The sequence below is a fragment of the Pituophis catenifer genome, unplaced genomic scaffold (assembly GCF_029215685.1).
Source record: "Pituophis catenifer annectens isolate HBS135680 unplaced genomic scaffold, rPitCat1.0.hap2 SCAF_2, whole genome shotgun sequence".
Lineage (NCBI taxonomy): Eukaryota > Metazoa > Chordata > Lepidosauria > Squamata > Colubridae > Pituophis > Pituophis catenifer.
In genome coordinates, this window is record NW_027256882.1 from 194,773,231 (window position 1) to 194,801,208 (window position 27,978).

At 36.2% G+C, this 27,978-nt stretch overlaps 1 protein-coding gene across 5 annotated transcripts in view; it reads left to right on the forward strand.

Annotated features, from left to right (window-relative positions):
- KEL (Kell metallo-endopeptidase (Kell blood group)) overlaps positions 1-25,093 on the forward strand; it is a 63,187-nt gene extending 38,094 nt beyond the window's left edge. The window contains exons 7-19 of one of the 5 annotated variants that reach the window (XM_070938456.1): positions 11,899-12,087; positions 13,187-13,332; positions 14,060-14,183; positions 15,105-15,215; positions 15,633-15,731; positions 16,253-16,330; positions 17,241-17,344; positions 18,206-18,316; positions 18,985-19,052; positions 20,996-21,162; positions 23,242-23,337; positions 23,898-23,973; positions 24,049-24,137. In XM_070938456.1, the coding sequence (XP_070794557.1) occupies positions 11,899-12,087; positions 13,187-13,332; positions 14,060-14,183; positions 15,105-15,215; positions 15,633-15,731; positions 16,253-16,330; positions 17,241-17,344; positions 18,206-18,316; positions 18,985-19,052; positions 20,996-21,162; positions 23,242-23,337; positions 23,898-23,933 (1,329 nt within the window). In that variant the 3' untranslated portion in view covers positions 23,934-23,973; positions 24,049-24,137. Of the gene's footprint in view, positions 1-11,898; positions 12,088-13,186; positions 13,333-14,059; positions 14,184-15,104; positions 15,216-15,632; positions 15,732-16,252; positions 16,331-17,240; positions 17,345-18,205; positions 18,317-18,984; positions 19,053-20,995; positions 21,163-22,816; positions 22,975-23,241; positions 23,338-23,897; positions 23,974-24,048 lie in introns of those variants that run through there. The other 4 variants (XR_011600069.1, XM_070938455.1, XR_011600070.1 and 1 more) reach the window with 4 other exon arrangements.
- The last annotated feature ends 2,885 nt before the right edge of the window (positions 25,094-27,978 follow it).

Consider the following 27,978-nt stretch of genomic DNA (forward strand, 5'->3'; position numbering starts at 1 on the left):
CTAACTGTCAGGAAATTTCTCTTTAGTTCTAAGTTGCCTCTCTCCTTGATTAGTTTCCGCCCATTGCTTCTTGTCCTGCCCTCAGGTTCTTTGGAGAATAGCTTGATTCCCTCTTCTTTGTGGCAGTCCCTGAGATATTGGAACACGGCTATCATGTCTCCCCTAGTCCTTCTTTTCATTAAACTAGACATACCCAGTTCCTGCAACCGTTCTTCATATGTTTTAGCCTCCAGTCCCCTAATCATCTTTGTTGCTCTTATCTGCACTTTTTCTAGAGTCTCAACATCTTTTTTACATTGTGGCAGTCAAAACTGGATGCAGTATTCCAAGTGTGCCCTTACCAAGGCATTATAAAGTGGTATTAACACTTCACGTGATCTTGATTCTATCCTTTTCATTATGCAGCCTAGAATTGTATTGGCTTTTTTGGCCACTGCAGCACACTGCTGGCTCATATTTAAGTGATATTCCACTAGAACTCCAAGATTCCTCTCACAGTTGCTACTATTGAGCAAGGTACCATTTATACTGTACCTGTGCATTTTGTTTTCCTTGTCTAAATGTAGAACCTTACTTTTGGAAGACTGATGTCTTTTTCCAGGCCTTCATAAATAAATGCTAGATAAAGGAGTCCCTTTTATTTTTGTTTTTAACATACCTCCCTTTTTAAATAAAGATAATATTTCATATTTTATTTTGTGGTTTTGTTTTTATTATTTTATGTTATTTTTATTATTTTATAATATTTTTTTTATTAAATTTTATTAAAAAAAATATTTTAAGATGACAAGGATTTGGCAAGACAGAAAGAATGAGATACAGGAACTCCAATGAGTTTTGATAATGCAGGCATATTACTATTTATTAAATTTATGTTACCTGTTTTACTAGCCAGAGTAACTTTGGGTGGCTTACAGTGGCATAAAAGCCTAAATATAAAAACATAAAAAAAAAAACACATTGAAAAAGCATTGAAATTAGAAATTGCTAAAATAAAAGATTAAATATCGGGAGCACAGACAATAAAGGATGTACTTTTGTCTCTCACTCAATCAATCAATCAACCACTTCCAATAGAATGTGCCCCTGTCGGAACCCTAAGCCAATTGACAGAGGCAGTTTTAAGATCCTTCCAGAAGGCCCGGAAGATGGAGATGGTTTTCATCTTTGGAGGCAAGATGTTCCAGAGTGAGGCCCATGGCAGAGAAGGCTCTTTGACTCCACTAGCTGAAATTCCTTGGCTGACAGGATCAAAGAAGGCCTCTCTGTCATAGTGAGTAGGGTGGGGTCAATTCCATTGCAGGAAGATGATTCCTCAGATAACTTGGTCCCATGCCATGAAGGGCTTTAAACATGATAACATCAAAATTAATAAAAGAAAGTAAAATATTTAGGAATTTGGCTATCGGCTAAATGCTCCTCAATCAAGGAAGATAATTATGATAAATTAATACAGCAAATAAAAAAAGACTTAGAAAATTGGAAAAATCTTCAACTGTCACTCACTGGAAGGATAGCCTCTATTAAAATGAACATATTACTGAGAGTACTATTTCTATTCCAAGTTACACCAATAAAATCAGGAAAAACTTTTTTTTTAAGATTTAAATAAATTAACCACAAAATACATTTGGCAAGGGGAAAAAAATCAAGGATTAAATTAAAATTATTGCAGGATAGCAAAGAGAAAGGAGGCTTTGCACTCCCAGATTGGGAATTGTATTATCAGGCAACTGTGTTAACATGGGATTCAAGATTGGATTGAACTAAAAAATAAGAGGATCCTAACACTAGAAGGGCATGACCTACAATTAGGATGGCATGCATTTATATGGGATGGGAAAAATAAATCCCACAGTTATTTTCTTTTTTTTTTTTCTTTTTTAAATTTTAAACAAACTTTATTCATATTTAAAAAAAGACATTTAAAACAATTATAAGAAAAACTGAACAAGTTTTTCTTAATCAAACACACAAATTACAAGTACATATACTATACATATATAGTGCTCAATTTCCTCTATCAACTACTTTCTAATGTTATATATACATATATATATATACACACAGTGACTATATTTCCTTCTATATCTCTCTGACAGTGCAGTTGTTTATTTACATTGATTTCTCCTAACTTTCATCTCTCTCTCTGACTTATCCACTGGTACCAGCTATTCCATATTTTAAAATAATTTGAATCTTCCTTATCCTGTAATTTTAGGGTTAATTTATCCATCTCTGCGCATACATAGATTTTCTGTATTACTTCCTGATCAGTTGGCAAACGGTCAATTTTCCAGAGTTGTGCCAATGCTAATCTTGCCGCTGTTATAATATGGAGTATTAGGTATTTTATGTCCTTCCTAATATTTTTATTGATCATGCCGAGTAAAAAGACTTCAGGTGTTAATTCAATTTCGTGATTTGTTATTTCTATTATCCATGTTTTTATTTTGTTCCAATATTTTTTGATTTTTGGGCAAAGCCACCAAGCATGGTAAAAAGTTCCCTGTGCTTTTTTACATTTCCAGCAAACCGGGTTCACATTTGGATACATTTTTGCTAACCTTGCGGGTGGCAGATACCATCGGTACCACATTTTATAATGATTTTCTTTGTATGGTACCGATTTTGTCATTCTATAATTATCTTCCCAAGCTCTTTCCCAATCTTCTAATTGTATATTATGCCCTATGTTCCTCGCCCAGGCTACCATCTGCCCTTTGACCAACTCTTCTGCCAGATCGAATTCGAGTAAATATTTGTAAATTTTTGAGATTAGCTTCCCTTCTTTTGATTCTAATAGTTTGTCTAATTGATTTTGTTTTAAATCTATTCCTTCTTTCTCTTGGTCTTTTCTGTATCTTACTTTTATTTGCGAGTAGGGCCACCAGTCTATTTCCATTCCTTGTTCTTTAAGCTCTTCCCTAGTTTTCAAATTCCCCTGAACATCTACTATTTCCCTATATTTTAGAATCTTTTGTTTTGATAATATGTTGGGGTGAGTTATTGCTTCTATAGACGATAGCCAGCCAGGAATTTTCATGTAGTGTTTTTGTTTAATTTGTAGCCATGTGTTAATTAAGGATCTCCTGATTGTATGGTTGTTAAAATGTTTATATATTTTATTTCCTGAACTCCATATAAAGGCGTGCCATCCTTTCATTAAATCATGCCCTTCTAAATTTAGCAATCTTTGATTATCTAAGGTTATCCAATCTTTAATCCATAATAAACTGGCAGCCTTGTAATATTTATCCCATGCCGGGAGTCCAAATCCACCTCTACTTTTATCATCTTGTAGTATATTCAATTTTATTCTTGATTTCTTCCCTTCCCACACAAATTTTTTAGTTATTTTATCCAAATTATCAAAGAATTTCTTATCTAATTTTATTGGAATTGTTTGGAATAGATAAAGGAGTCTTGGCAGTATGTTTGATTTTATTGCTGCTATTTTCCCCAATAAAGACAGTTTTAGTTTCCCCCATTTTTCTAAATCTTCCTTTATTTTCTGGACTAAAGTATCATAATTGTCTTCTTTTATTGTTGTCGTTTTGGCCGTCAAATTTATCCCTAAGTATTTAATTTTTTTTACTGTCTGCAGACCGGATTCTTTTACTAATTTCTCTACTTGTTTTATTGTCATGTTTTTTGTTATCATTTTTGTCTTTTCTTTATTAATTTTTAAACCTGCTACCTTTCCAAATTTTTCAATCTCTTTTATTAATTTTGGGGTTGTTTCTAATGGGTTTTCTACGAAAAAAACAAGGTCGTCTGCAAATGCTTGGACCTTATAATCCTCTCTCTTGATCTTTAATCCTTGAATTTCTTTATTTGCTCTAATTCTGATTAATAAATTTTCCAATGTTAAAATGAATAGTAAAGGGGAAAGTGGACATCCCTGCCTTACTCCTTTATCTATTCCAAAGAATTTTGTTGGGTCACCATTCACCAAAACACATGCTTTCTGATTCTGATATATCGATGTTATCATTTTAGTAAATTTTTCTCCAAAATTCATACTTTTAATTTGTTGCTTCATAAATTGCCAGTTAACTTGGTCAAAGGCTTTTTGTGCATCCAGAAAGATCAGTGCTACCTGTCTCTCTGGATGCACCTCATAATATTCTAGAACATCCAATACTATTCTTAAATTGTTTTTTATCTGCCTTGTAGGCAGAAAACCATTTTGATCCTGGTGTATTTTATTTTGTAATATTATTTTCATCCTATTGGCAATTATACTCATGAAAGCTTTATAATCAGTGTTCAACAAAGAAATCGGCCTATAATTTTTTATTAGTGTGGTATCTGTCCCCTCTTTAGATATTAAGGAAATGTATGCTTCTTTCCATGTGTTGGGTAGCTTTGCCTCCATTAGGGCCTCATTGTATATTTCTAACAGTATTCCATTTAATGAGTCTCCAAATGTCTTATAGAATTCTATTGGTAAACCGTCTGTCCCCGGGGTTTTATTATTTTTTTGCCTCTTCAGTGCCTCTTTTAGCTCCCCCATCGTAATCTCCTTATCTAATAATTCTCTTTCTTCCTCTGTCAGTTATTTTCAAAGACACCTAATTAGGAATGCCTTATTACAGGTCTGGCAAAAAATAAAAAAAAACCCACTATACCAAAATACCAAACTGGTTATCCACAATGGGAGTGCTGAAATGCCCAAACCTAACAGACATAGATAAATTAATAAGATATAAGGATCTGATAAATGAACAAGGGAATTTGAAATCAGGGTATAGATATAGATTGTGTCAGATGTAAATGCCTTATTCTCTATTGTGTAAATACTGTATATATGGGACATCAGGGGTTAACTTATTCTTTGGATTTTAATGTATTCATAATTTACCACTCCCATTCCTGGCTCCACCCCTTGTATATATAAGGAGCCACCCTCACCATTTTCCTTGCTTCTATCTTGAATATTCAGCGAATATAGAATGCCTATTATTATTAAAGAGAAATATATTTAAATCTCTAATTCTTATTATCTTTATTGAGTCTGATCCTGAAAATATTGCAACAAGCTGGTAGCAGAGGATGGTTAATTGACTCAATAAATAATTAAAAATGTCTAAGAAAGATAGGCCCAACACCAGGGCCTACAGCAAGGAAATAGAAACTGAACAAGAGATGATCAACGAATCCACTAACGCGATTTCGAGAGAATCCGAAGAATACACCACTGAAGAAGAAGAACTGATAAATGAAAATAATGACCAGGAAGAAATCGAAATAGAAAATAACGAACTCAGGTCAGAGATATTGAAGATACTAAAAAGCCAGAAGAACGATGAAAGCCTCATCGCGAACCTCCAAGAAATGCTGAAGAACAACGGAGCAGCGAGAGAGAAAAACGTCGTTAAAGAAAAACCCAAAGATCAAAAAACTGTGAGTGAAATGAATACTGAGAAAGTCGTTGTAAAAAAGAAAAGATGTGATCCCGCGCGAAATTTTGAATGGCAGCCATCTTGGTTTCAACGAACTTCAAAAGAGAATGGAGCAGAGCCAATCAAAACGCTCAGTTCAAAATTTCTGGCGCGAAAAACGCTATCAGACGACGAAAGTGAAAAAGAAGACTCAAACTCTTCAGAAGAACCAGAATCAGAAAGTGAAGACGATTTAACAAAGTCTCAAGTAAAGTCAGCAATGAAAACGCTTTTTGCTGCTTTTGGGCCAAGATTGAAAATTTCCAAGGCACCAACGAAGAAGCAAGAGATCAAACCGACAACTCGAGACCTGCACGATCCCATCCTGACTTCGAAGGCGACGACACCTGAGCCCAGAGAGCCATGCCGATTCCGTCCTACACCGCAGACCGGATCAAGTGCCAACGCACACGAAAGAAAGAGAAGAGCTGTCGCCACCACCAGAACCCCTAAAACCGAACCAGAGACCGACTCATCTGAAGAGGAGCGGAACGAGAGAGCTGAAATGGAGAGAACCTTCCACGACGACGCCAAGGAAGAAATGAGCAACGCGCATGTGCAAAGCTACGTAGACGGCCCCGAAAGACTTGAACTGGCCAGAGAACCGCGCAGACTCGTTGCGAGCATCCCCATGCCGTTCTGTAATTTCCTGCACTTGCGAGACCACGGACTGCCTCAGGTTGTAAGTAATGGACAAAATAATGTGGGGAACTTACCCAGTGACTTCCCAAAACTTAGAATTGATGGCATTAATTTACAAGAGTGGTATCAACAGCTTCAGGTTGTCTTTATGAAAGAAAATTTACTATTCTTTATAACTAGTCCTCCAAGAAGACCTTGGACTTTAAAAATAGATTGTTTACATCATAGAGCATTTTTCATAATAATATCTAGCGTATCTCCTGCAATGTATCATAGCATCAAATCAAACCTAACTGTGTCAGAAATAATTCAATGCATGTTTAATCTATTTCACAGCGATAGCGTAGCTACAACTACAAGAATGTCTAAGGATTTCTTTTCTTCTAGAGTGAAACCAGGGGTTTCTATAAGTGAGCATTTGATATCTCTAAACAAAATAAGAGCTGAGCTGCAATTGAGGGGGGAAGTGATTTCAGATCAAACAATGAAAAGTGTTATTATCAATTCACTTGATCCATCATGGGATAGCTTTATGTCACACTTAGATACTATTAATTTAGGATATTTAACCATAGAAAGTCTATCTAACAAATTGATAGCAGAAGACAATTCAAGAAAAAATCGTTCCAGTAATCAAACAGAACACAAATCTTTTAGGAAAGTAGCTTTCCAAGAAAAATATAATGAAGCCTTTAGATGCCACAATTGTGGGTCCAGGGAACACAGTAGAAGAGACTGTCCCAAAGTCTCAAGAGAGAGACATAGGCCAGAATATAGGAGCAAATACAATTATAGACAGTCTTCCACAGATAGACACAAATATAGAAGCCCACCAAATTACAGAGAAAGTAGAGGGGGTAGAGAAAATTCAAAAGAGAGAAAATCTGGGTCACTAAATGGACTAAACAAACAAGAAAACACCAAAACACAACAAAATGAGAACAATAATTGGCTTATTGATTCTGGTGCAACCAATCACACCACTAACAACAAAAGTATATTATCTTCATTTACAGAAGATAAGTTTGTGATAAAGGTAGCTAATCAAGAAAAGGTTCAAGTATTAGGCAGAGGAAATGTGACCTTGCCTGGTTTAGGTAAAATAGAGGGGGTATTATTAATCCCAGAAATACCTCATAACATACTAAGTGCTATAAAACTAAGCAGAGATTCTGACATCAATATAGTTTTCTCAAAGGGGAAAGCAACTTTAGAGAAGGACAAAACAAATATAGGCACTGTGATGATAAAAGGAGGTCTACCCTATCTGATAACGAAAGAAAGATGGTTACATAACATTGATTCAAATATGGAAGATTGTATTGAAGCAGATGATGAAAATGTTAGTAACAGTGACAATGATGAATGTAAAATATCTCATGATCACAAAAATACACACAATGAGAAGAAACCAAAAATAGGTAAACCAATTCATGATGAGTGTGCTCACATCTTACATAGGAAGTTAGGACATGCAAGCTTTCCTGTAGTTCAAAAAATGACTGAACACGCAGAAGGTGTCAAAATAAAAAATTGTGAAAATTATTTGGAATGCTCAGTATGTAAATCCACCAAACTAAAAACCAGTCCCAGACCAAAAAAATCTAACAGATCAACTAACAATATTTTTGACTTAGTACATATGGATTTAGTTGGTCCATTAACTCCATCAATTACCTATAGAAAACGTTACTTTCTAACAATAGTGGATGATTATAGTCGCTATGGTTTTGTTTACACATTAAAGCACAAGGATGAAACCTTTCAGAAATTTAAGGAATTCTACAAACGCATAGAAACACAACATAATATCAGAATAAAACAAATTATGACAGATAGGGGATGTGAATTCATGTCTAAAGAATTCTCCCAATGGTTAAAGGATAGGGGAATGCTACATTTCACGTCCAATCCATTTTCTGCGTTTCAAAACGGGATTGCAGAGAGAAAGAATTCCACACTACAAACCATGATTAGATGCACATTAGAGGATGCTGGTTTGGGCAAACAATTCTGGTCAGAAGCCCTACATTATTCAAATTACACTCAAAATAGAACCTGGTCCAGTATTGTGAATAAGACACCGTATGAGGTGATGTACAATAGGAAACCTAAATTAGCACACATGCACATATTTGGAGTCACTGCAGATGTGCACATACCTAAGCAGTTGAGGAGAAAGGGAGAAAACGTATCCAGAAGATTAAGATTTATGGGATATGAAACTGGAACCAAAGGGTACAGATTCGTTGATAATAATAACAAATTTATAGTCTCCAGAACAGCTGTGTTTCATGAGCAGGCCAATTGGTCTAAACTGCACCTTAATGAAATATTTCCAAATAAATGCAAAGATGCGATATCTTGCGAGGAAGGGACAATAGAAAATCAAAACATTAACAAAAATAAGAACAAAACCAAAACTTGGACAAATAGTCAGCATAAAATAAAGACAGACACATTAACAAAAAAGGAAGCTAGATATTTGCACGACAACCATAGCAAACCTGAAAGAGCTATTAGAAACAATAGAAATCAAATACCAAGTAAATACAAAGATTACATAATGCATATGAATGGAGAACAAATAACACCTAATACATATGAGGAAGTATTAAAACTCCCTCGTGAAGAAAGAGAAAAATGGGAACTAGCTATGAAAAAAGAGATGGAAAGTTTGCAAGGATTAAATGTATTCACTCCTGCGATCGCACCTAAGGATAAAACAATTATAGGTACCAGGTGGATTTATAAAATTAAGAACCTAGAAGGAGGCAATACTTTATACAAGGCTAGACTAGTTGCACAAGGTTATGCACAAAAATATCCAGAAGATTATACTGACACATACTCCCCCACGGTGAGGACAGAGAGTGTTAAAACTGCTCTAGTAGTAGCATCTGCACTCAATCTGGACGTATTTCAATATGACATACAGACTGCGTATTTACACGCAAAACTAGATAAGGAAATATATGTAAGAGCACCACATAGTCAATACACTAATAAGAATGAAATTTGGTTATTAAACAAGAGTCTATACGGATTAAAGCAATCTGGCAAGAGATGGTACGATTGCTTGGTAAAAGTACTAAAGACCATGGATTTCAACGCTACCACTGCTGATAACTGTTTCTTTGTAAAAAAGAGTGATGATCACATTGAATTTGTATTAATTTATGTGGATGATATTTTATATATAGGAAAACACAAAGAGAGCAGAGAAATCTTTGTAAATAAGTTAAACGAACATTTCTCGTTGAAATCTCTAGGTAAAGTGAATAAATACCTTGGTGTACAAATTAACAAAACTAGAAGGGGATTCAAACTTACTCAGAAAGATAAGATCATTGAACTTCTAAACAAATGTAATTTAAACAATGCCAAAACCTGTGACACTCCTATGCAAACTGATTTCCTTAGAAACACTGATGAGTCTTCCCCTGAATTTAAAGATAATACATTTTACAGATCAGTTATAGGCTCACTCCTTTATATATCTAATTGGACCAGACCAGATATTGCATTACCTCTCAATTTATTGTCAAGATATGTTAGCAAACCAACCATGTATCATTGGGAAGCTGTCAAAAGTATTCTAAGATATTTGAAAAGTACATTAGATTTTTGTTTAGTATTAGAGCCTAATAATGACAAAGAACCAAAAATTACCTGTTATGCGGATGCAGATTGGGCTGGTGATACATCATGCAGAAAGAGTACTTCTGGTTATATTTTTCTATTGAATGATTGTCCAGTTTACTGGTACACTGGTAAACAAGAACTGGTAGCCACTTCAACCACAGAAGCGGAATATGTTTGTTTATCCAAAGCTGCAAATAACCTTATATGGTTCAATGACTTGATCTCAGATGTTTGGAAAAAACCTGCATTACCTTTTGTTGTGCATGAAGATAATAAAGCAGCCATTGAAATATCCAGATCCGATGCCATTGGACAAAGGTCCAGGCATATTGATATAAAATTTAAGCACGTGAGACAATTATCTCAAGATGGGTTCATCAAAGCAATACATTGTGATACTTCTGAACAATTAGCTGACATATTAACGAAGCCTTTACCTTCTAAACAGCACAAATATTTAACTTCTAAATTGTATGTATTATATTGTCCTGAATCTGAATGTAATTGGTGTTGTATAGCGAACCGGCATTTAGAGGGGGATTTGTCAGATGTAAATGCCTTATTCTCTATTGTGTAAATAATGTATATATGGGACATCAGGGGTTAACTTATTCTTTGGATTTTAATGTATTCATAATTTACCACTCCCATTCCTGGCTCCACCCCTTGTATATATAAGGAGCCACCCTCACCATTTTCCTTGCTTCTATCTTGAATATTCAGCGAATATAGAATGCCTATTATTATTAAAGAGAAATATATTTAAATCTCTAATTCTTATTATCTTTATTGAGTCTGATCCTGAAAATATTGCAACAGATTGGTGGACATATACGCAAATCCAGAACAGATATAATAAAGATATAAAATTATACGAATTTCAAAAAGAACAGCAGGAACTAGACAGAATTTTACAAGGAATGGAAGAAAAGTTGATTAGGAAAATATTTACTGAGATATAAAATAGAAGAAGAAGCGGTTAAAGAAACAATGATAAACAGGGCAAATTTTTTTGGATATAGCATAGATTTGGAGAAATGGGAAAAACTTTGGAAAATAAATTTGAAATTGACAATGTCAGTGGCCTACAAGGAAAACCAGTACAAGATGTTTTATAGATGGCACCTTCCACCAGCAAGGCTTGCTAAAATGTTCCCAAACTCATCACTGATTTGTTGGAAATGTCAGAAATCATACAGGACATATTATCATCTATGGTGGACTTGTATGACAGCAAAAAAATACTGGACTAAAATTAAAAAGTGGCTTGAAGAGATAACTGAACAACATATAGCCTGGAAACCAGAACTATTTTTATTGGCATACCCACAAAAAATTATAATAAAGAAATTTAATATCTCATTCTACATATTATAACTGCAGCTATGCAAAAAATTGGAAAAATGATGTCATACCAAAAGACGAAGAGGTGAAAATTTTGGACTGTGTGGAGATGGATAAATTGACGAAAGAAATAAAAGGAAAAGATGAAACGGAATATTACTTAATATGGGAAAAATGGTACAAATGGTTAGAGGACAGGAATAACGAACAAGAAAACACATAATAGAGATGATCTAGAAATCAGGAAGCATCAACAAAATGATATTAAATATATAATATATGTAAAGTAACATATGGATGTATAATAAGTAAGGAGTAGTATATATAATATATGAGTAATAAGGGAACCACAAAAATAAATATGTGAATATGTAGGGGGGGGAGGGAAAACATAAACTGTGGATATACACTGATGCGGAACTGTTGTAAAATGGAAATTTTTCTTTTTGGTTTTGTTTTTAAAGTACAACAAAACAAAACATGATAACCAACACATTGAACTGGGAGTGAACGGGCAGCCATTGCAACTCGCATAACAGAGAGGTTACATGTACCACCCTAGGGGGGTCTCCAAAATGTGCTGCTGATGTATGCATATATATAATGCATACATTACCTCTGTATTGCTTCATGGATTCAAATTTACTGGCCAATCCTTATATATTAGTTAAACAGAAGCTTCACAGGTATTTATGAATAGTAGAAGCGTGGGGTATGTGGATTTTTTTATTATTATTATTTTAGCTAGCTCATAACTGAGCAAATAGCTCAGAACAAGTTTAACTACTGACTCTGGTTGAAAGAAAGGTTTATTTTGCAGGTCTTACGTTCATATTACTTGTACCTGAAGAAGCTAGAAGAGTTGATGGGTGGACATACAGATTCTACTTCTACCTATATTTCCATGGCATTCTCCTTTATCTCAAATCTCCAGAAGATTGTTACTCCCATGAAGCAGCGACATGAGAAGAGGATGCTATTTCACCACACTACCATCAAGAAGCTACAGGTCTGTATATAGCTTTCCAGAAATATGTAGTTTGGATCTTTACAGTATATAATGCTGAGTCAATAAAAAAAATCTCAGTGGTTAAGAGTAATGCTGCAACGTTACTGTGAAATCAAAATATCTATCTATTCATGGAAAATGTCCATGGTATATATATAAAATAGTCACAAATCTTGTAACAGAAATAATAAGGGTAATAAAGCAAAGGATTATTTAATTTCTTCTAAAACCAGAAAGTACGACCACTATCAAACATTTTCTAGAAATTCTTAGTCTTAACTAACTTCCAGAAGTTTAAAACAATGGGCAAGTCTAAATTCCAAATGCAGTTTTGGAAAATTACAAAAAATAATAATCCAGGATATTCTGGATAATGAAATGACTTTTTAGTGCCAAGAGGACTTGAAATTCTTCTTGATTTAAAAGGATACATTATTTTTTAAAGGTGATCTAAAATTAATACACAAAGGGAATTTGAAATATCAATGATTCACTGAATGTTCCTATTGTAATAGTAACATTCTGCACCCACTTTATCTTTAACATTCGCTCCCTGCAGAGTACATTGCAATGGCGTAGTTGAAAGAATAGAAGGCTAAACTGTGGCAATAAGGAGCCAGAAATAAGTAGATGACCCACGGCAGCCATCTTCACTGAAAGAAGTTGAAATCTACTTCTTTCTACTTCTTCAAAGAGAATACTGTACTTTCCAGTATAGGCCATTCTCTCATTTACTAGGCTTGGAAATCACATACCAACAGTGTGTCTATCTTGCCAGAATCTTATTCTACTTTTATTCAGGGCCCAATGCCATATGTACTGAAATGGGAACAATGAGATTTATGAACATGCAAAATCATGCATAAAATCAGGCTTTTTCCTATTTCCACTTGTAGTACAGTCTTGCTTCCTCCACCAAATCATAGCATTGTCTTTTTATTGATTTCTGAGGAATGTTTTGTGTGTGTATGTGTGTGTCTTCTTTCCTCCTTTCTGCGCTGCCTTCACACTAGAATGCCCTTCAATTTCCAAGCAAGCATTTTGTTGTGTCTCTTCTTGGTGAGATTTCATCATTTCATCTGTCCAATTCTATTTTTAGGAAAAGGCTCCTGCTATTGATTGGCTGTCATGCCTTCAGGCAGCTTTCCATCCCGTGCAGCTGAACATGTCTCAACCAATTGCTGTGCATGACATGGATTATTTGAAAGGAATGTCACAACTTATTGAGCAGTGGCAAAAACGGAGGTAAGACATTGCTAGTTTGTGGAATGCTGTAACTTCACTTCTACATCTTAGGAAAGCAAGACCTGGAGAAACTGTTTTGAATAGACTGTATATATGGAAGTTGAAAAAGGAGGCCACATTGATTACTTCATGTTCACAGTTACATTCTGCACCAAATGCATAGAGGAAATTTTCCTGTTTGGTATTCATAGAACTTTGCATAATTCATGTGTGGGCCGCCTTGCATGTATACTCTAGTCTAAAACATCTTCTTGCAGTCCTTAACCAGTACATACTTAAAAGTCATTTCACCATTTTGTCCACAACACTTTTTTTGTCTGATGTTTTCTTTTTCCATGAAGGGCTAGCAATAACACAACCCCTTATATGGTTGTGGGGCACAATTGTTTGTTGTGCCCCAAACAATTATTAAGGTACATAATCTATAATAGTTTTTACATAATGCATTTAAAATGCCAACATTGATTTGTTACTAAAAAACCTTGTTTTTATAGCCATAGTTACAAATCTGACTATCCCCACTGTAATTTTAGGATTTTCACCTGCAAGTATTTCTTTTTACATACTCAGAAGTATAGTAGTTTGGATTTTAATATAGGTAAGATAACTTCCTGCTGAGGACTCTTATCAAATTTACAATACAATAAAAATCTGAACTATCCTTTCAAGATCGATACCATTACAGGGACAAAAATCACATTTTGTTCCTTTCTTTTTCTTATTTTAGAGATGTATTGCAGGCCTACATGATACTTTGCCTAATTGAAAAACTCTCCCCAGCCCTGGACAGCCAATTCCAGAAAGCTCGTCAAGAATTAGCAAACATGCTGGATAGCAGGGCGGGGAACATGGTAAGAATGCTTTTCTTATACTCTCTTTTTCTATTGCATTAAGAATCAACACAACATTAATCCAAATTTCATTGTAATTTGGGAGTGCTAGAATGCATGAAAGAAAAGAAATATATAACTCATCAATAACCTCCTTGGGATTCTTCCTCTCCGAATATTAAATTGGGGACAGAGGATAGGGACATTTTTCCCCCTCTTTTTTAAAATAATATGGTCTGGTGGTAGATTTCCAGTCAAATAGGGCAAATGCTACTAATAACAACTACATTTTGGAGTTGTTCCACAATTAGACAAAAACTTTCTGTTGATGGCCTAGTGAACCCCTCTATTTCTTGATAATGTTTCAGATTTGTAAATGCTTCTTCCTGAGATAGGCTCATGATGACAATCATGGCCATTGCCACAGATGCAATATCATTGCTTCTTCAGCAATACTGCCTCAACCATTGAAGCTGCAGAAAGGGACACAGTCTTCTGGCTGTTGTTGCAGTTTCTAGCAGTCACATTTTATTTTTACAAAAGGGAGGAAAACTTCCCCCATGGCTTGTCCTTGTAAGCCCTCTGCTCCTGATCTCCAAATTGAAATGCTGTTCCAGATTCATGCATTACAGAAGGACGGGTGATGTTTTTATGCCATATTGGAGGAGGCAGAAGTAGTACATTATTGTTTGTAGATCAAATACATTTTTTGATTGAAGGAAATAGCCTCCCTTAGGGCAAGCAGGACTCCATGTATATGCCCATGTGGGTTGCATTGTCTTCTTCCATGATTTTTTTTTTCAACTTAAATCCTGGAATTTTTTTGTGGTGGATTTTAATCTACAACCACATTTAGCTATATTCTGGAGCAAATGCTCCCATTTGATCCAGATTCATTTTTCATACTTCTTCAAGTTTTAATTTAATTTTAATTATTTTCAGGTAAGAACTGAGCGATGGAGGAAATGCCTGATTGACACTTGCACATTCTTTGGACCTGTACTTGGGAAGATGGTCGTGCAGGAGATTTTCCCCCAGAAGGCCAAAGATCTCGTAGGTATTCAATAGTACCAGATACTGACTTATTAGTCCATATTTTCTTGTGCTTTTCAAACTAATATGCTTATGTGGTATGTTTCATGCCTATCCATAGCTAATCTTAGATTTCATTAGAAATGGCAGGAGATATTGTTATGTTATAAGGGGGAGGGGGGCTCCATCAGGAAGGAAACAAAGTAGTATCAGATAAAATATGCTCTTCAGCATTCTATTACCATACTTAATATTATCTACAGCGGGTGGCTAGATTTAGTTTCTCCTTAACCATTCCTTTCAAGAATGCTTCCATATCTACTATGCAACTTCTTGTTTTTAAAGTTCAGTAAGTTCAGTTTAGTCTTAGGGTTTATGGGCAAATAACAGGTGAAATGCTTCCCTACTTCTGGGACTCTCTTTCCTTTCTCTGGCCAGGCAGAAGAGATTTTTTCTGAGATACGGGATGCCATTAACAACCATCTGGATCAAGTTAATTGGATGGACTCCCAATCCCGTCAAACAGCCAAGAAGAAGGTATGTTCATCTATTGTGATGCTTGTTTGGTTAGGGAATGGGAATGGATTACTATAATAGAATTTATACCTAGGGAATGTATTCTCCAGCTCAGAGACTTCAAAACCAGGTATACGAGCCAGAGCTTGGGCATTTCTGAGAAGTCGGTATTTATTCCAGCACTTACCAGTCAGAAATATTATCTTTGTTTCTGTAACACTTGGTAATATTGTCAATGCAACCTTTACCTTCAAGATTAAGGTTATATAGTCATGAAATTTATCAGTCTAATTCCAGGCATAGACTAGAAAATTTCCCATTCAATCTTTAATGGTCTTTGACTGTGGCCTGCTTTGTAGGACATTTGGTTTACTTACATTAGTGAATGAATACAAGAGTTATAAGCAGGGGAAATCATACTGTAAGTAATACTCAAGTCTTTTCTGAAGGAGTCCCTTGTTTACGTACCAATTCCAATAGTCCTTTTTCCATCATGTCATAGGTCCAGAGTAAACAACTAATCTTTATTTTCCTATTTTTAGATTTATAGCCTCCAAGTGGAGATTGGCTATCCAGAAACCATGCTCCAAACAAACAAAATTGACAATGAGTATCAAGAGGTAAAAGTTAAGCACCATTTGTGATTTGGCTTCAAATGTCTTTATTTCTTCCACTGAAGGATGGGTCTTAAGACACAGAAAAGTGTATTTGTTGCTCTCCTACAGTTTCAAATACTAGGGATTGAATCAAAGATATGGACACTACCTCATGGGCTCTCCCCAGATCACGGGACACTGCCAAGAGAGTCAACAATATCAAAACAGCAAGGATGGCCAGGTCCTTGCTCTTGTAGGCATCTAAAAAGGAATGAGGGTTTGACGATCCTGCTCTATGCCTCCCAGTTTGACACAGCTGATCTCTGCTCATAAATACTCCTATCTCAGGTAGCTCTTGAAATAAAACTGCCCAGTTTTCAATTTTACAAATAAAGTTGGTAACTTTTAAACTATCAGCAATAGATTGAATAGTCATCCGTAAATCTACTGCACGTTAAATGTGTTACACCTATGGGTTGTCATCTGTTTCTTTGTTTTGTCTTAATAATTCATAGTTACGCTTGCTTGTGTGGAAGGGCAGCATATGGGAAAGGAGGACACAGTAAATTTTTTGTCAAATTGCAGCTGCAGAGGAAAGGAGTAATTGCCTTATTTCCTGCAGCAGTTCCATGAAAGTGATGGGGGAGCGACAAATATTATTTAATAGGCAGGCAGTATATAATGAAACTCTCATCTGCCAAATGATTGTGCCTTTGTAGAGCTACAGATTTATGACCTGTTGATAGAAGCTTAGAATTTCAGGGGAGAGTCGGAAGAATTAAATACCCAACATAATTTATACTTAATTATTTAACAGAGTGAAACCTAGGTAGAATCAAGAGAACAAAATGAAAAATAATATTTATTGTCTTTGCCAAACATTAATTGTCATTGAACTCCCATTCCTAAAATTATTGTTTGCTACTTTGTTCAGCTGAAGATTGATGAGAATAATTTTTTCCACAATGTGGTTGCCTGCCTAAACTCTCCAAAGAAGAAGGTCTTGCTCAGACTTGTCAATCCCCATCTGCATGACAGGTATGTTTTTCTTACCAAATGAATAAACTAATATCTTGGTTTCCTACATCCTCTTCTGCTGTTGTTGTACAGGTTTGCTCTCCTTGGCTTCCAGTTTGATCTATATGATTAGACATTTTAGAAAAGTTCAGAATTGCTTACTATTACTATTACCTGAACTCTTTTGCAGTACCCTTCCCCTGCCACACCCACAAACCCACGTCCACAGAACCGGTAGTAAAAAAAAATGGATTTCACCACTGGATGTACCCCTGTATACAACAATTGAATTAAGACTTATTTTTGAAACTTGCCTTCATCTATGTATTCTGTCTGTCTGTCTGTCTGTCTGTCTGTCTCTCTCTCTCTCTCTGTACTAGGAATGGGGAGACTAAAGTTCTAGTCTTTTCTTGGGTACAGAAGCCAGCTGGATGACTTTGGGACAACCACTTCATCTCAGTAAATGTAGATTTGCCAATTTGCACTGGACAGATGTGGTTGATTACGTCCCATAAATTCATTGAGCAGGCCTTCATTCTACAATGGATCGATTCAGCCAGAGGGTGATAATAATGATAATAATATGTACCACACACCAGCATAATATACATACGTAAATGATAAAGTTAAAAAAAAAGATAGAGACTAAAAATGTAAGTTGTTTCTGTCTGAAGACAAACCAGACTCAAGAAATACATTTGAATCAGCAGATTGCTAACACATTGGTGCCACTCTGATGAAAAGGTCAAGTAATTTGGAAGCCTAAAACTGTGAAGAAGTTGGCATTGCTATAAATGTGAGAACATATACCAGCAAAAATGAGAGAGTTCCAACGAAAGCAATTATTTCCTTCCTTTGCTGTGATTTTTCCCTCCATTTCAGTTGGGAAGTGTTTCCTTGGACTGTCCATTCCTACTACTCACTGCGGCGCCATGCTGTAGTATTTCCTGCTGGGATGTTTCGTAATCCTCTCTTCCATACTGAATTTCCCAGGTAAGGAAAATGGCAAAACAGCTATAAAAACCATTGATACTTTCCCAAAGCTGGCTGAAGAACATGGTCCTGAAGCCTCTTGGTGCCAAACCGTGAAGGGCATTATAGGTCAAAACCAGCACCTTAATGTGGACCAGAAACCAACTTGCAAACAATGCAGACTTCATAAAATCATAAAATAAAATAAAAAATCATAAAATCAGTGTTATGTGCTCCGTCTGTCAAAATTATGTGGGCTGCTGCATTTTAAACCAACTGCAGTTTCTGAATATTCTTTAAGGGAAGCCACAAGTAGAGCACATTACAGTAGTCTATTATGGGTGGTCATAGGACACAGTTGGTACACCGATCAGAGTTGTGTAGAAGCCCTACTTGCTTTGGCTTCCAACTGTTGATCTAACATGATCTAACATGAGTTGTGAGCCCATCAGGATTCCCAAGTCTTGAATCTGCCCCTGATGGGTAGTACTAGCCCATCAAGGAGTAGCTCTGATGGCCAAGAAAACCTTGCTATATCAGCCACAGCCCTGATTTGCCAGGGTTCAGTCTGTCCTCTCCCCCATCCAGATGCTGACAGTCTCCAGCCTATTTGGTACATTTTATATCTAAAAATCTATATAAAAACAAGTCTATGGAAATTTAAAAGATCTCCCATGTCTTTTTTCCAGTGCTGTCAACTTTGGAGTCATGGGTTTTTTCATGGCACATGAACTACTGCATTCCTTGTATAATTATGGTATGTATTCTGAGAAATTATGAGTAATATGTTGACCATCCTGTTATCTGCATTTATAGGGCCTTATTTGGTAAGACCAGAATCGAAAATTCAGGTGCTGTAAGCCTTTCACAAATGGCTTAGTGGGTGAGAGGCAGGGATGAAATTCACTTATCTTCGCTACCGGTTCGCAAATGTGAGCATGTGCGTGAGCATAGCGAGCGGGCACCTCCTCCACACATGCGCAGAGGGTCAAAAACGGGACATGATGATATCTGGGCAGGTGGGCGGAGACTCCCACCACCAGCGCTACTGGTTCGCCCGAGCCGGATAGAACCAGCTGAATTTCACCACTGGTGGGAGGTATGATTTTTTTTTAATGGCAAATGTTTTGTTGGCCACTCATTTTTAATTCTGTCCCCTTTTCTCTGATACTCCCCCATCCCATCCCTTTTTTCTCTACAGAATTACAGACACATACTTTTTTTTAAAAAAAAAAAATCACAAGTATCTAGTTTTGGGATCAGGTTTTGGAGTTGGGGGAAAGAGGGCTTTTCTTCCGTTTCTTTCCTTTGGCACATTCAAGGTTGGTTTGCTGAGAAGAAACAGTGACTGAATACATGGGATAGATGTGACATGAATAATTTCAGTTTAAAAGAGTACAGATAGTCCCTGATTTACAACTATTTGTTTAGTAATCCTTTCAACTTATAACACTGAAAAAAAAAATACTTATGACAGCTTTTCACACTTATGACAACTGCAGCATTGTCACAGTCACGAAATTGGGTGCTTGGCAACTGGCATGTATTCATGACGGTTGCAGTGTCCTGGGGTCATGTGATCACCTGTTGCGATTTCCTGACAAGCAAAATAAATGGGTAGATTCCCTTAACACCTGTATTACCAACTTAACAACTACAGTGATTCACTTAACAACTGTGGCAAGAAAGGTCATAAAATGGAGCAAAATTCACTTAATAATTGTCTTGTTTAGCAACAGAAATCTTAGGCTCAGTTATGGTCATACATCACGGACTACCTGTAACAAACCAATTGTTAAGCATACAACATGGTTAGTACAATATTGAAATCTCCATTGAAAAATCTAGTTCTTTCGGGGCTCAAGTGTTTTTCTTTAACAATATGGTATATCCATTCTTCAAGGAGGAACACATCTTGGGTTCAGCTTGTTACATCCTTTCCCCATATGCATTGTTAACTCAGACAGAAAAAGTACCTTTATCCATAGCATGCAAACCATTTTAATTAAATGGAACCAAGGGCCCCGAACTCATATTAGATTGAGCTACTACTCTAGAGATGTAAATTAATTCTGCTACAATTTTGTTATGAATGCTTTGGGCATTTTGCTTTCTCTTGCTTTCAATTGAATTCTAACATGGAGTCCTGTAGAGTTTTGCCTTTTTCCATTCAAAGGCGAATTACCCTCTTGTTAAAAAAATCATGAAATGGCCTGAAAATAAATTACATTTTTTAAAGAATCTTCATAGAAAGATTCCATGAAGCCTATATCACAAAATGTATTGGAGCTAAAGGTATTTTTTTCCTTATGTTGAAGGAAAATCTGTGAGCAATTTATATTAATGCTGATTTAATTTAGGGAGAAATGGATACAAGCCTCGGCATATGGCATGGCACGAAAATATAAATGTTATGAAATATTCTTTAATTGTTTCAGACTGGTAAAAAGTAGATTAGAAGACCATCTTAACCCCATAACCTATAATATAACCCCCATAATTCCAGACATCTGCACATACTTTCACAACAATCAAGTGCTACCAACTGAAGCAATATTTAGTCATTACAGCTTCAAGGAGGGCTTTGAGGAGGGAAATTTTGTTTAATGGAACTCTATAAACATAAGAGAGTTACAGTGGCTGATGAGATCCATTATCACACATGACTTTCTTTCTGGAGTTTTTTTCCTTTGTTTACAGTGTCACCCGAGAACTGTTCTACTTGTGGCATGAATATACCAGCAGAAGATAAAGATTGTCTGGTGAAACAATATGGGAACTACTCCCTAAAGGGCCATAGCATCAATGGCTCCTTCACACTCCTGGAGAATTTAGCTGACACTGAAGGGCTTGCCATTGCTTACCAGGTATCTGAATCAAATCATATAGAGAAATTGACTAGGGCTTCCCTTTCAAACAAACTGACTTCATTTGCAATTGACAAATTAGTACCGATCCTAGCATAATGAACTGAACTTTATACAGGTAGTCCTTATGACCATTTGCAGTGTCCTGCAGTCGGATGATCACATTTTATGATGTTTTTGCTGAAAATGAACACTTACTTCCAGTTTTCGGTAAAACTGGTCCATAGCAAACATTTGGTTTGCCTAATGATGGGTCCGGGTTATTGGTGACCCATTTTTTTGATCGTCATGACTTATGACCATAATGAGCATGCTCCGTTACGATTGTAAATTGAGGACTATCTGTAGTGTCCATGGGAACTCAATACAAAATCCACATGAATGCATGTGAAGGAATAATGCCAAAATCCCCCCACCTTTTTTTTAAAAAAAGAAGAAATAGCTAGGGACAGCATCTCTGAGATTTTAATTGAAACTAATTATGGAAAGGCAAACTGCAATAACTATAGAAAAATACATTGCACAAAGCAATGCATAGTAATTACATTTTTAAAAAGTTGATTTGACCAGCAGATTGATTAGGTTTATATACAATACATTTAAATGAGCAATAGAATGTATTTCACACATAATGTGCAAAAAACCCATATGATTTTGCTGCTAGATGTGCATTTGGTTAAGTGCTGCAACTGACCCTGTAACCTTGATGTCTGTATATTTTTGCAAAAATCCCAGCAAAGTTTTCCTTTCTTGCTCAGCGATGTTGCTTCCCTCAAGACTCAGTGAGGAACAAAGTATTAAGACAAGAAAGTTGTGTAGAGGCCTTTTGGCCAAAGTGACAACCACTTTGTACAAGCTGTTCTCTTCCCCAGACTCATAGGAACCATGTTGCTAATTTTAAAATGCCATAAAAGGCTCACTCAGCCATTGGATTATTTAAGGAGAAGGAGAAATCATAACAGATATTTTTGCAGTACGCAAAGATCTCTGGAATGATTATCTATTTGTTATCAAAGGGTCAGCTAAGAGCTAGACCATGAAACAAAGCAATGTACATGAGTCATATTAGCAGAAACACCAAGGAAAGAATAACCTAGAACCACTATTGTTTAACCTCTCATTACATGATTAACCTAACCATTGGGGATACAATATATTGCAATGTTTCATTACAGCCCCCAGATTTTATTTGGTAACCTTAGATGTTAGCCAAGATCATGCCACTGAAATTGTAATAATAAAATATTAAATAACAGGAGTATTACTTCCATTTGGGGCAAGAAATCCAATAAAATAGAAACACAAAGGACAAGTATTTTAATGTATTTATTCACATGTTATGTATTTGTTTCATATGCTTATATGCCACTTTTGTCATAAATCACCTCTAAGCAGTTTACCCAACAACCCAGGTAACAAAATGTAGTTATAAAATAGAACAATAAATGTATAAATCATTTGTATCACATCAAGGAAAAATCAAGCCAAAATAATATCAATCTTACAGTGGAGTAAGAACTCAACTCTCGGTGTTCGGGTGTCACCCTAACTAGAAACAAGGCAGAGATGTTTCCAAACCGAGTTGGTTTCTGAACTCAAAGGAAGCCATTTCAACCTGCTGAGATTAAGCTTGAGTTTGTTCTTTCCAATCCAGATCCTTACAGCCTCCAAACACTTAAATAACACCTTCACCGCATCTCCTGTTCAGGCCAGGCTTGAGATATACACCTGAGTACCATAAGGATATTACCAGCACCATGTGGATGAATGACCTTCCCCAGCAAATAGGAGGGGAGAGAGAATTGAGTCTTGGTACGCTTCATAACAGGGACTCTGATATCAGATTAAAAACGGTTCTGGAAAAAGGAGGCGAATCACTGCAAAAGTGTCCCCTCACTTCCAACTTTTGAAGATGGTCAGAGGGATTCTTCCCCTAACTACGGTTCCTTTTTTAAAAAAAAGCAAGATCCTACCCTCCAAAAGTTGCCATGCCTGCATTATTATTTTCTCATTTAACATCATATCCCAAAATATAAAATGCATTTATTTATTTTCTTTCTTTCTTTCTTTCCCTCACAGGCTTATGAAAACTGGTTTGCAAAGCACAGAGGGGTAACAAATTTACCTAAGCTTGGACTCTCACACCATCAACTCTTCTTTGTCAGCTTTGCCCATGTAATTCATCCTTCATTTTTTTTGCCCGATGATTTTAGTTTGCTACTCAGTTCTTTATATTTTTACAACTTTACCGACTGCTTTTACATTTTCTTGGAATATTGTGTAGCTCTTTTCCCTTAAGTGATATCAGGAACATCTGTAGCTCAATAACTGTACCATGAAAATATGATGCTAGTTACAGGAGAAGAATACCAGTGCTCTTCCTCTTTGCTTTCAAAGGATCTTCTTCTGTTTGAACCACACAGATCAACAAGCTGCAAAATTGGCTTGAGAAAGATCTAATAGCATGTCATGTGATGTACACAAACTGGGCCAAATTGGGGGGTTCATGTATCCATGTTATTGAATCAGACAGGAGTTAAGTACCCATAGAAGGAAATCTGTATTAGTGATTGATACTAATGATGAACATAATGATGATAAGTAATAATGCCATCTACTTTATGGCCATAAATATTATGAGGGAATATATGCCATTTTTTTTTCTCTGCATACCTTTTCTCTGTTCTCAAAAGTTCTCCAACATGAGTGGCTTTTTCTCTCAATATTTGTATTAGGATGCAGTTATTTGGTTTGCTGCTTCTCTATGCTAACTTTCTTCTCCAACCTGGAACTGAATGTTTGGAAACAGAGGTATAAGAGACTATATGGAAAAATGACTTGCTTTAATCTTGCTACTCAATATTTACAACTGCATGTTTTCCACAGGCAATGTGTGGGCACCAGAGCCTGGAAAGTCTGCAAGCCTTCTTACAGAGGGATCCTCACAGCCCCTCTCCTATTCGTGTGCTTGGTTCTTTAAGCAACAGCCAGGATTTCTCTAGACATTTCCAATGTCCAAGCGAATCGCCAATGAATCCAGCTCTTAAGTGCCACATCTGGTGAGATGACCTCAAGAGCACATGGGACAGTTAATGCAGAAGACACAAAGATTGGAGCTATAAAGTCATGACTCAGTATGTTGATCATGCTTGTTGCAAGGCTATATTCCATTCCTTCATGATACAGTGCTTCTTCCCCTACTCTCCAGTTGTCAACGTGAAAGAAGTTTCCATCCATTTATCAAGATGGAAAAGGAGAGAACATTCCACACTCTGGAACTTCCCTACTACTTTTTAAAAGCATTTTGTAAAAAGCATTTTGTAATCAGACAAAAGAAAGACTCTATCTGAGAATTGGAAAAGCGAAACTTGAAGCTCTGAGATGAGAAACCTAAATATTCAATATCTGCCAAAGCACGCATGTCAGTCAAAATTCAATCTGTGATCAATGTGAGAAATTTGTGTTTGGGTTGAACCAATTCAGAATGAAGATAATGGCTGACTTGCCATGCAAAACTAAACAAACATAATTGTGCAAGAAAAATCCATTCTTGCTCCTTTACATGATAATTTCCTATTAATTCAAGAGCTTTTTGTACAGAGAATATGGCTATCAAAGTCATAGCTTGATGTTCTAAATGGTCCCCAAATAACCATAAGTAAACATGTTGTTTTTCTTCATGATGTAGCCCCCGAAGACAAAGCAGTAAACACAGCTATGTTTTAGTTCATAAAACATATCACAATATAGTTTGTATACTTCCTAGATTGCAAAAACCACTTCCAATTGTGATTTTTAGATTACAATTTCTAATTCTGACTCCCAGCTATAAAACCATAGTTTATCAATCAGTTGATGCTTCAGTTCATGCTGTAAGTTATGCTTTTTTAAAACCTGAATTAATCTTAAATAAATGTACATATTGATTATAGGTTATTTTCCTTTATTATTTATATTACACAATATAATCTGATATTTGCTTTATCTACCTGCAGCCATAGAAAAATATGGTTTTTCTCATCATTCTTTCACTTGGAGGCCAAACACTGAGGTGACTAAGTAATAGCTTGATGAATTAGGCTAAACACTCTGATGTCAATATACTTGGCCCATTGAAGATCTACTAATTTTTCATCACTTAAAAAGATCATACATATTTCATATTAATACTGTTGATTGCTACCTCAGACCTTTTCTGAGAAAAGGAATATGGCAACTGCTAATGTGTTTTTCATAGCCATCTTTTAAGAATTTTTTGCTCATTCTTCCAAGTGAAATCCTATTTAACTTAACATTTACAGATGTGTACATACTATTATGAGGACCATACTTTTGGGCTAGAAATAACAAAATCAATGTAGTGCATAAGAGCAGAGCCAACAACGGTTGAAAGTTGCAAAGGGATTTGTTATGTCTGCAGCAACAGAAGCAGAGCCTGAGAGACACAGAATGGAACAAAGAGCCAAAAATGAAATAGCTTGTCTCTTTGGCTTTTTACACGAAGATGATACTATTTTCCAGAACAGGCTGTGTAAATTAGGCACTGATGTGCCATTCTTCAGATGAGTGCAGCCCTACAGAGGTGTCAAACTGGTGGCCCATGGGCTGGATGCATCACGCACAGGCCACGCCCACCCCAGCACCACGAAGAGAAAAAAAAGGTCACAAAACATCACATGATGGCAACATGACGCCGTGAGTTTGACACTGATGCCCTAAAAACATAGACATTTGACCATTTCTGATTTAAATGGATATCCAGTAGAACATGAGGAATGAGTTGCATATTATAGCAGAATATATTAGAACACATCCTTTGTTCTAGCATAACTGCTTAAATGTCACAGCTATTGTTACTTGGTGCTCTTTACTGATTTTCTATCAACAAGATTTCTTTTTTTAAAAAAATGAAATTTATATCAAGATGGTTCTTGAAAGCTAATTAATTAACCAGAAGTGTAATGCACTTCTCTTTACAACTCAGTAGTATTACTGCAATATTACTACAGAGAGAAGCATAATCAATATTGATTCATGGGCGAGAAAGCCCATTACAATGCATGTGACTTCCATTGAAAAATTATTAAAATTCTAGGTGATTGGAACACTCCCCACCCAATCACAGAGAATGTGAATGTTTCTCCTAGGTGTCAAAAGCACATTTCAATCTCCTGGGAAGTTAGCCTGCCCATTGGCCACACAAAGAAACAGGAACATTTTTAAACACACTTCCCGATTATTTCAATATATTAATGCAGAACTTCACAGTTAAGTGCCTCTTGCTCCTTATTAAATTTGACTATTGAAACAAAAGCACTGAAAAGTTTTCTTCCAGTTTAACAGACCAATGTGTACTTGTAAAAGCACAAGACTGAATCACAATTAAATTGACGTTGTTTGTAATAGTACAATATCTCTTTCTCTTTATTGAAGTCTAAGAGCAGTACAGCACAATATGAAAAAAAAATAGTGTTGCCAATCTATACAACAGGCACTATGCTTTTCAGAGAAAACAGAGAAATAACTAAAGCAGCAGAACAGCAAACACTGGGAGACCATTTACATTTAAAGATTCTGAACATTTAAAGTTCAGAATCTTACGTGTATTCACCACATCATAACAAGGTAGAAAAACAGCTCTGGGTCCCGTCCCCCAATGGTGCCATGAAGCATAACAAGAATCAGAGCCCCCTGTGGAGGAGATCACAATTTCTCTAAGGTTCATTTGGTGCTTCCAAGGATTAAGCGTAGGAAGCGGCAACATCCTGTAAAAAATGTTGCCTCTGTGGTATGTTAAAAATGCTTGCACAAGGATACATTAAATATGCAGTTGTAGTTCACATGTGTCTCCCTCCTAACACACACTTTAAAAACAGCACATAGAGGTCTCATTGCCGTGCAGGTGGAAAGGATCAGGTTTTTTCTCCATAGCATAGTGCCAGTGAAACCTACCTCTCTGATGCTGCTCATCTTCTCCATACAGCCTGACCTTAAATGGCCAGAATTTAGACAGGGGATTGCTGGCTGTTTAAAATCTTACAAAGGGAGGAACTATGTGCCTGCTGGTAGGCTGCTAGATAATCAGCTGGGAGGTGAAGCCTAAGAGAAGATTAAACACCTGTAACCATGCTGAGGAAAACCTCTCGTTTTCCTCAGCTGGAGGATAATTCTAAAAATAAAACCAAGTTATTTTTCAGGTGTGAAAAACAAGGGCTTTTATGTCTTTTGTGGACACCATTTCAAATTAAAGAAGGAATGACTGAGGTCCTCTTCTGAAAAGGAATTATGCATAGAAAACTAAGATATGTAGGAAATGTCCAGATTGATTTCTTTTTACTCTCTGATACAGAGTTTTCTATTCACAGTTGTTGATTTGATGGTCCTGGGCACCAGGAAGAAAAATTACAGAGGGATTATCTGTTTACCTAAAAAGCTTCTAAAGCCCAAGAAGACCTAAAGGGACCCACATCTAAGAATGAGCAAAACAGTGAGGATCAGAATTCATATTTCTGGCTTAGAACACATCCTACAAGCTTTGGTTAGAAGGTTTATTGCTCCTTTCAGGGGCCATGGTGTGGAGACATGCTTAGTTGGTACTGAGGTCCCTGGGTCTGAGTGATGGTCACAGCTTAGTAGGCAATCATGAAGCAGAAGTAGATGTTCAGGTTGTCTTCATCCATTACCATTGCTAAGACTTCTGGCTCTATGTCACGCATAAAAAAAAGAGCATGACACTGGCAGTGTTCAGAGAGATGATTAAGTCCAGCAAGATGTCCTTTACTGCCGTATTCCCAAGCTGTTGGGAGTCCTCACTCT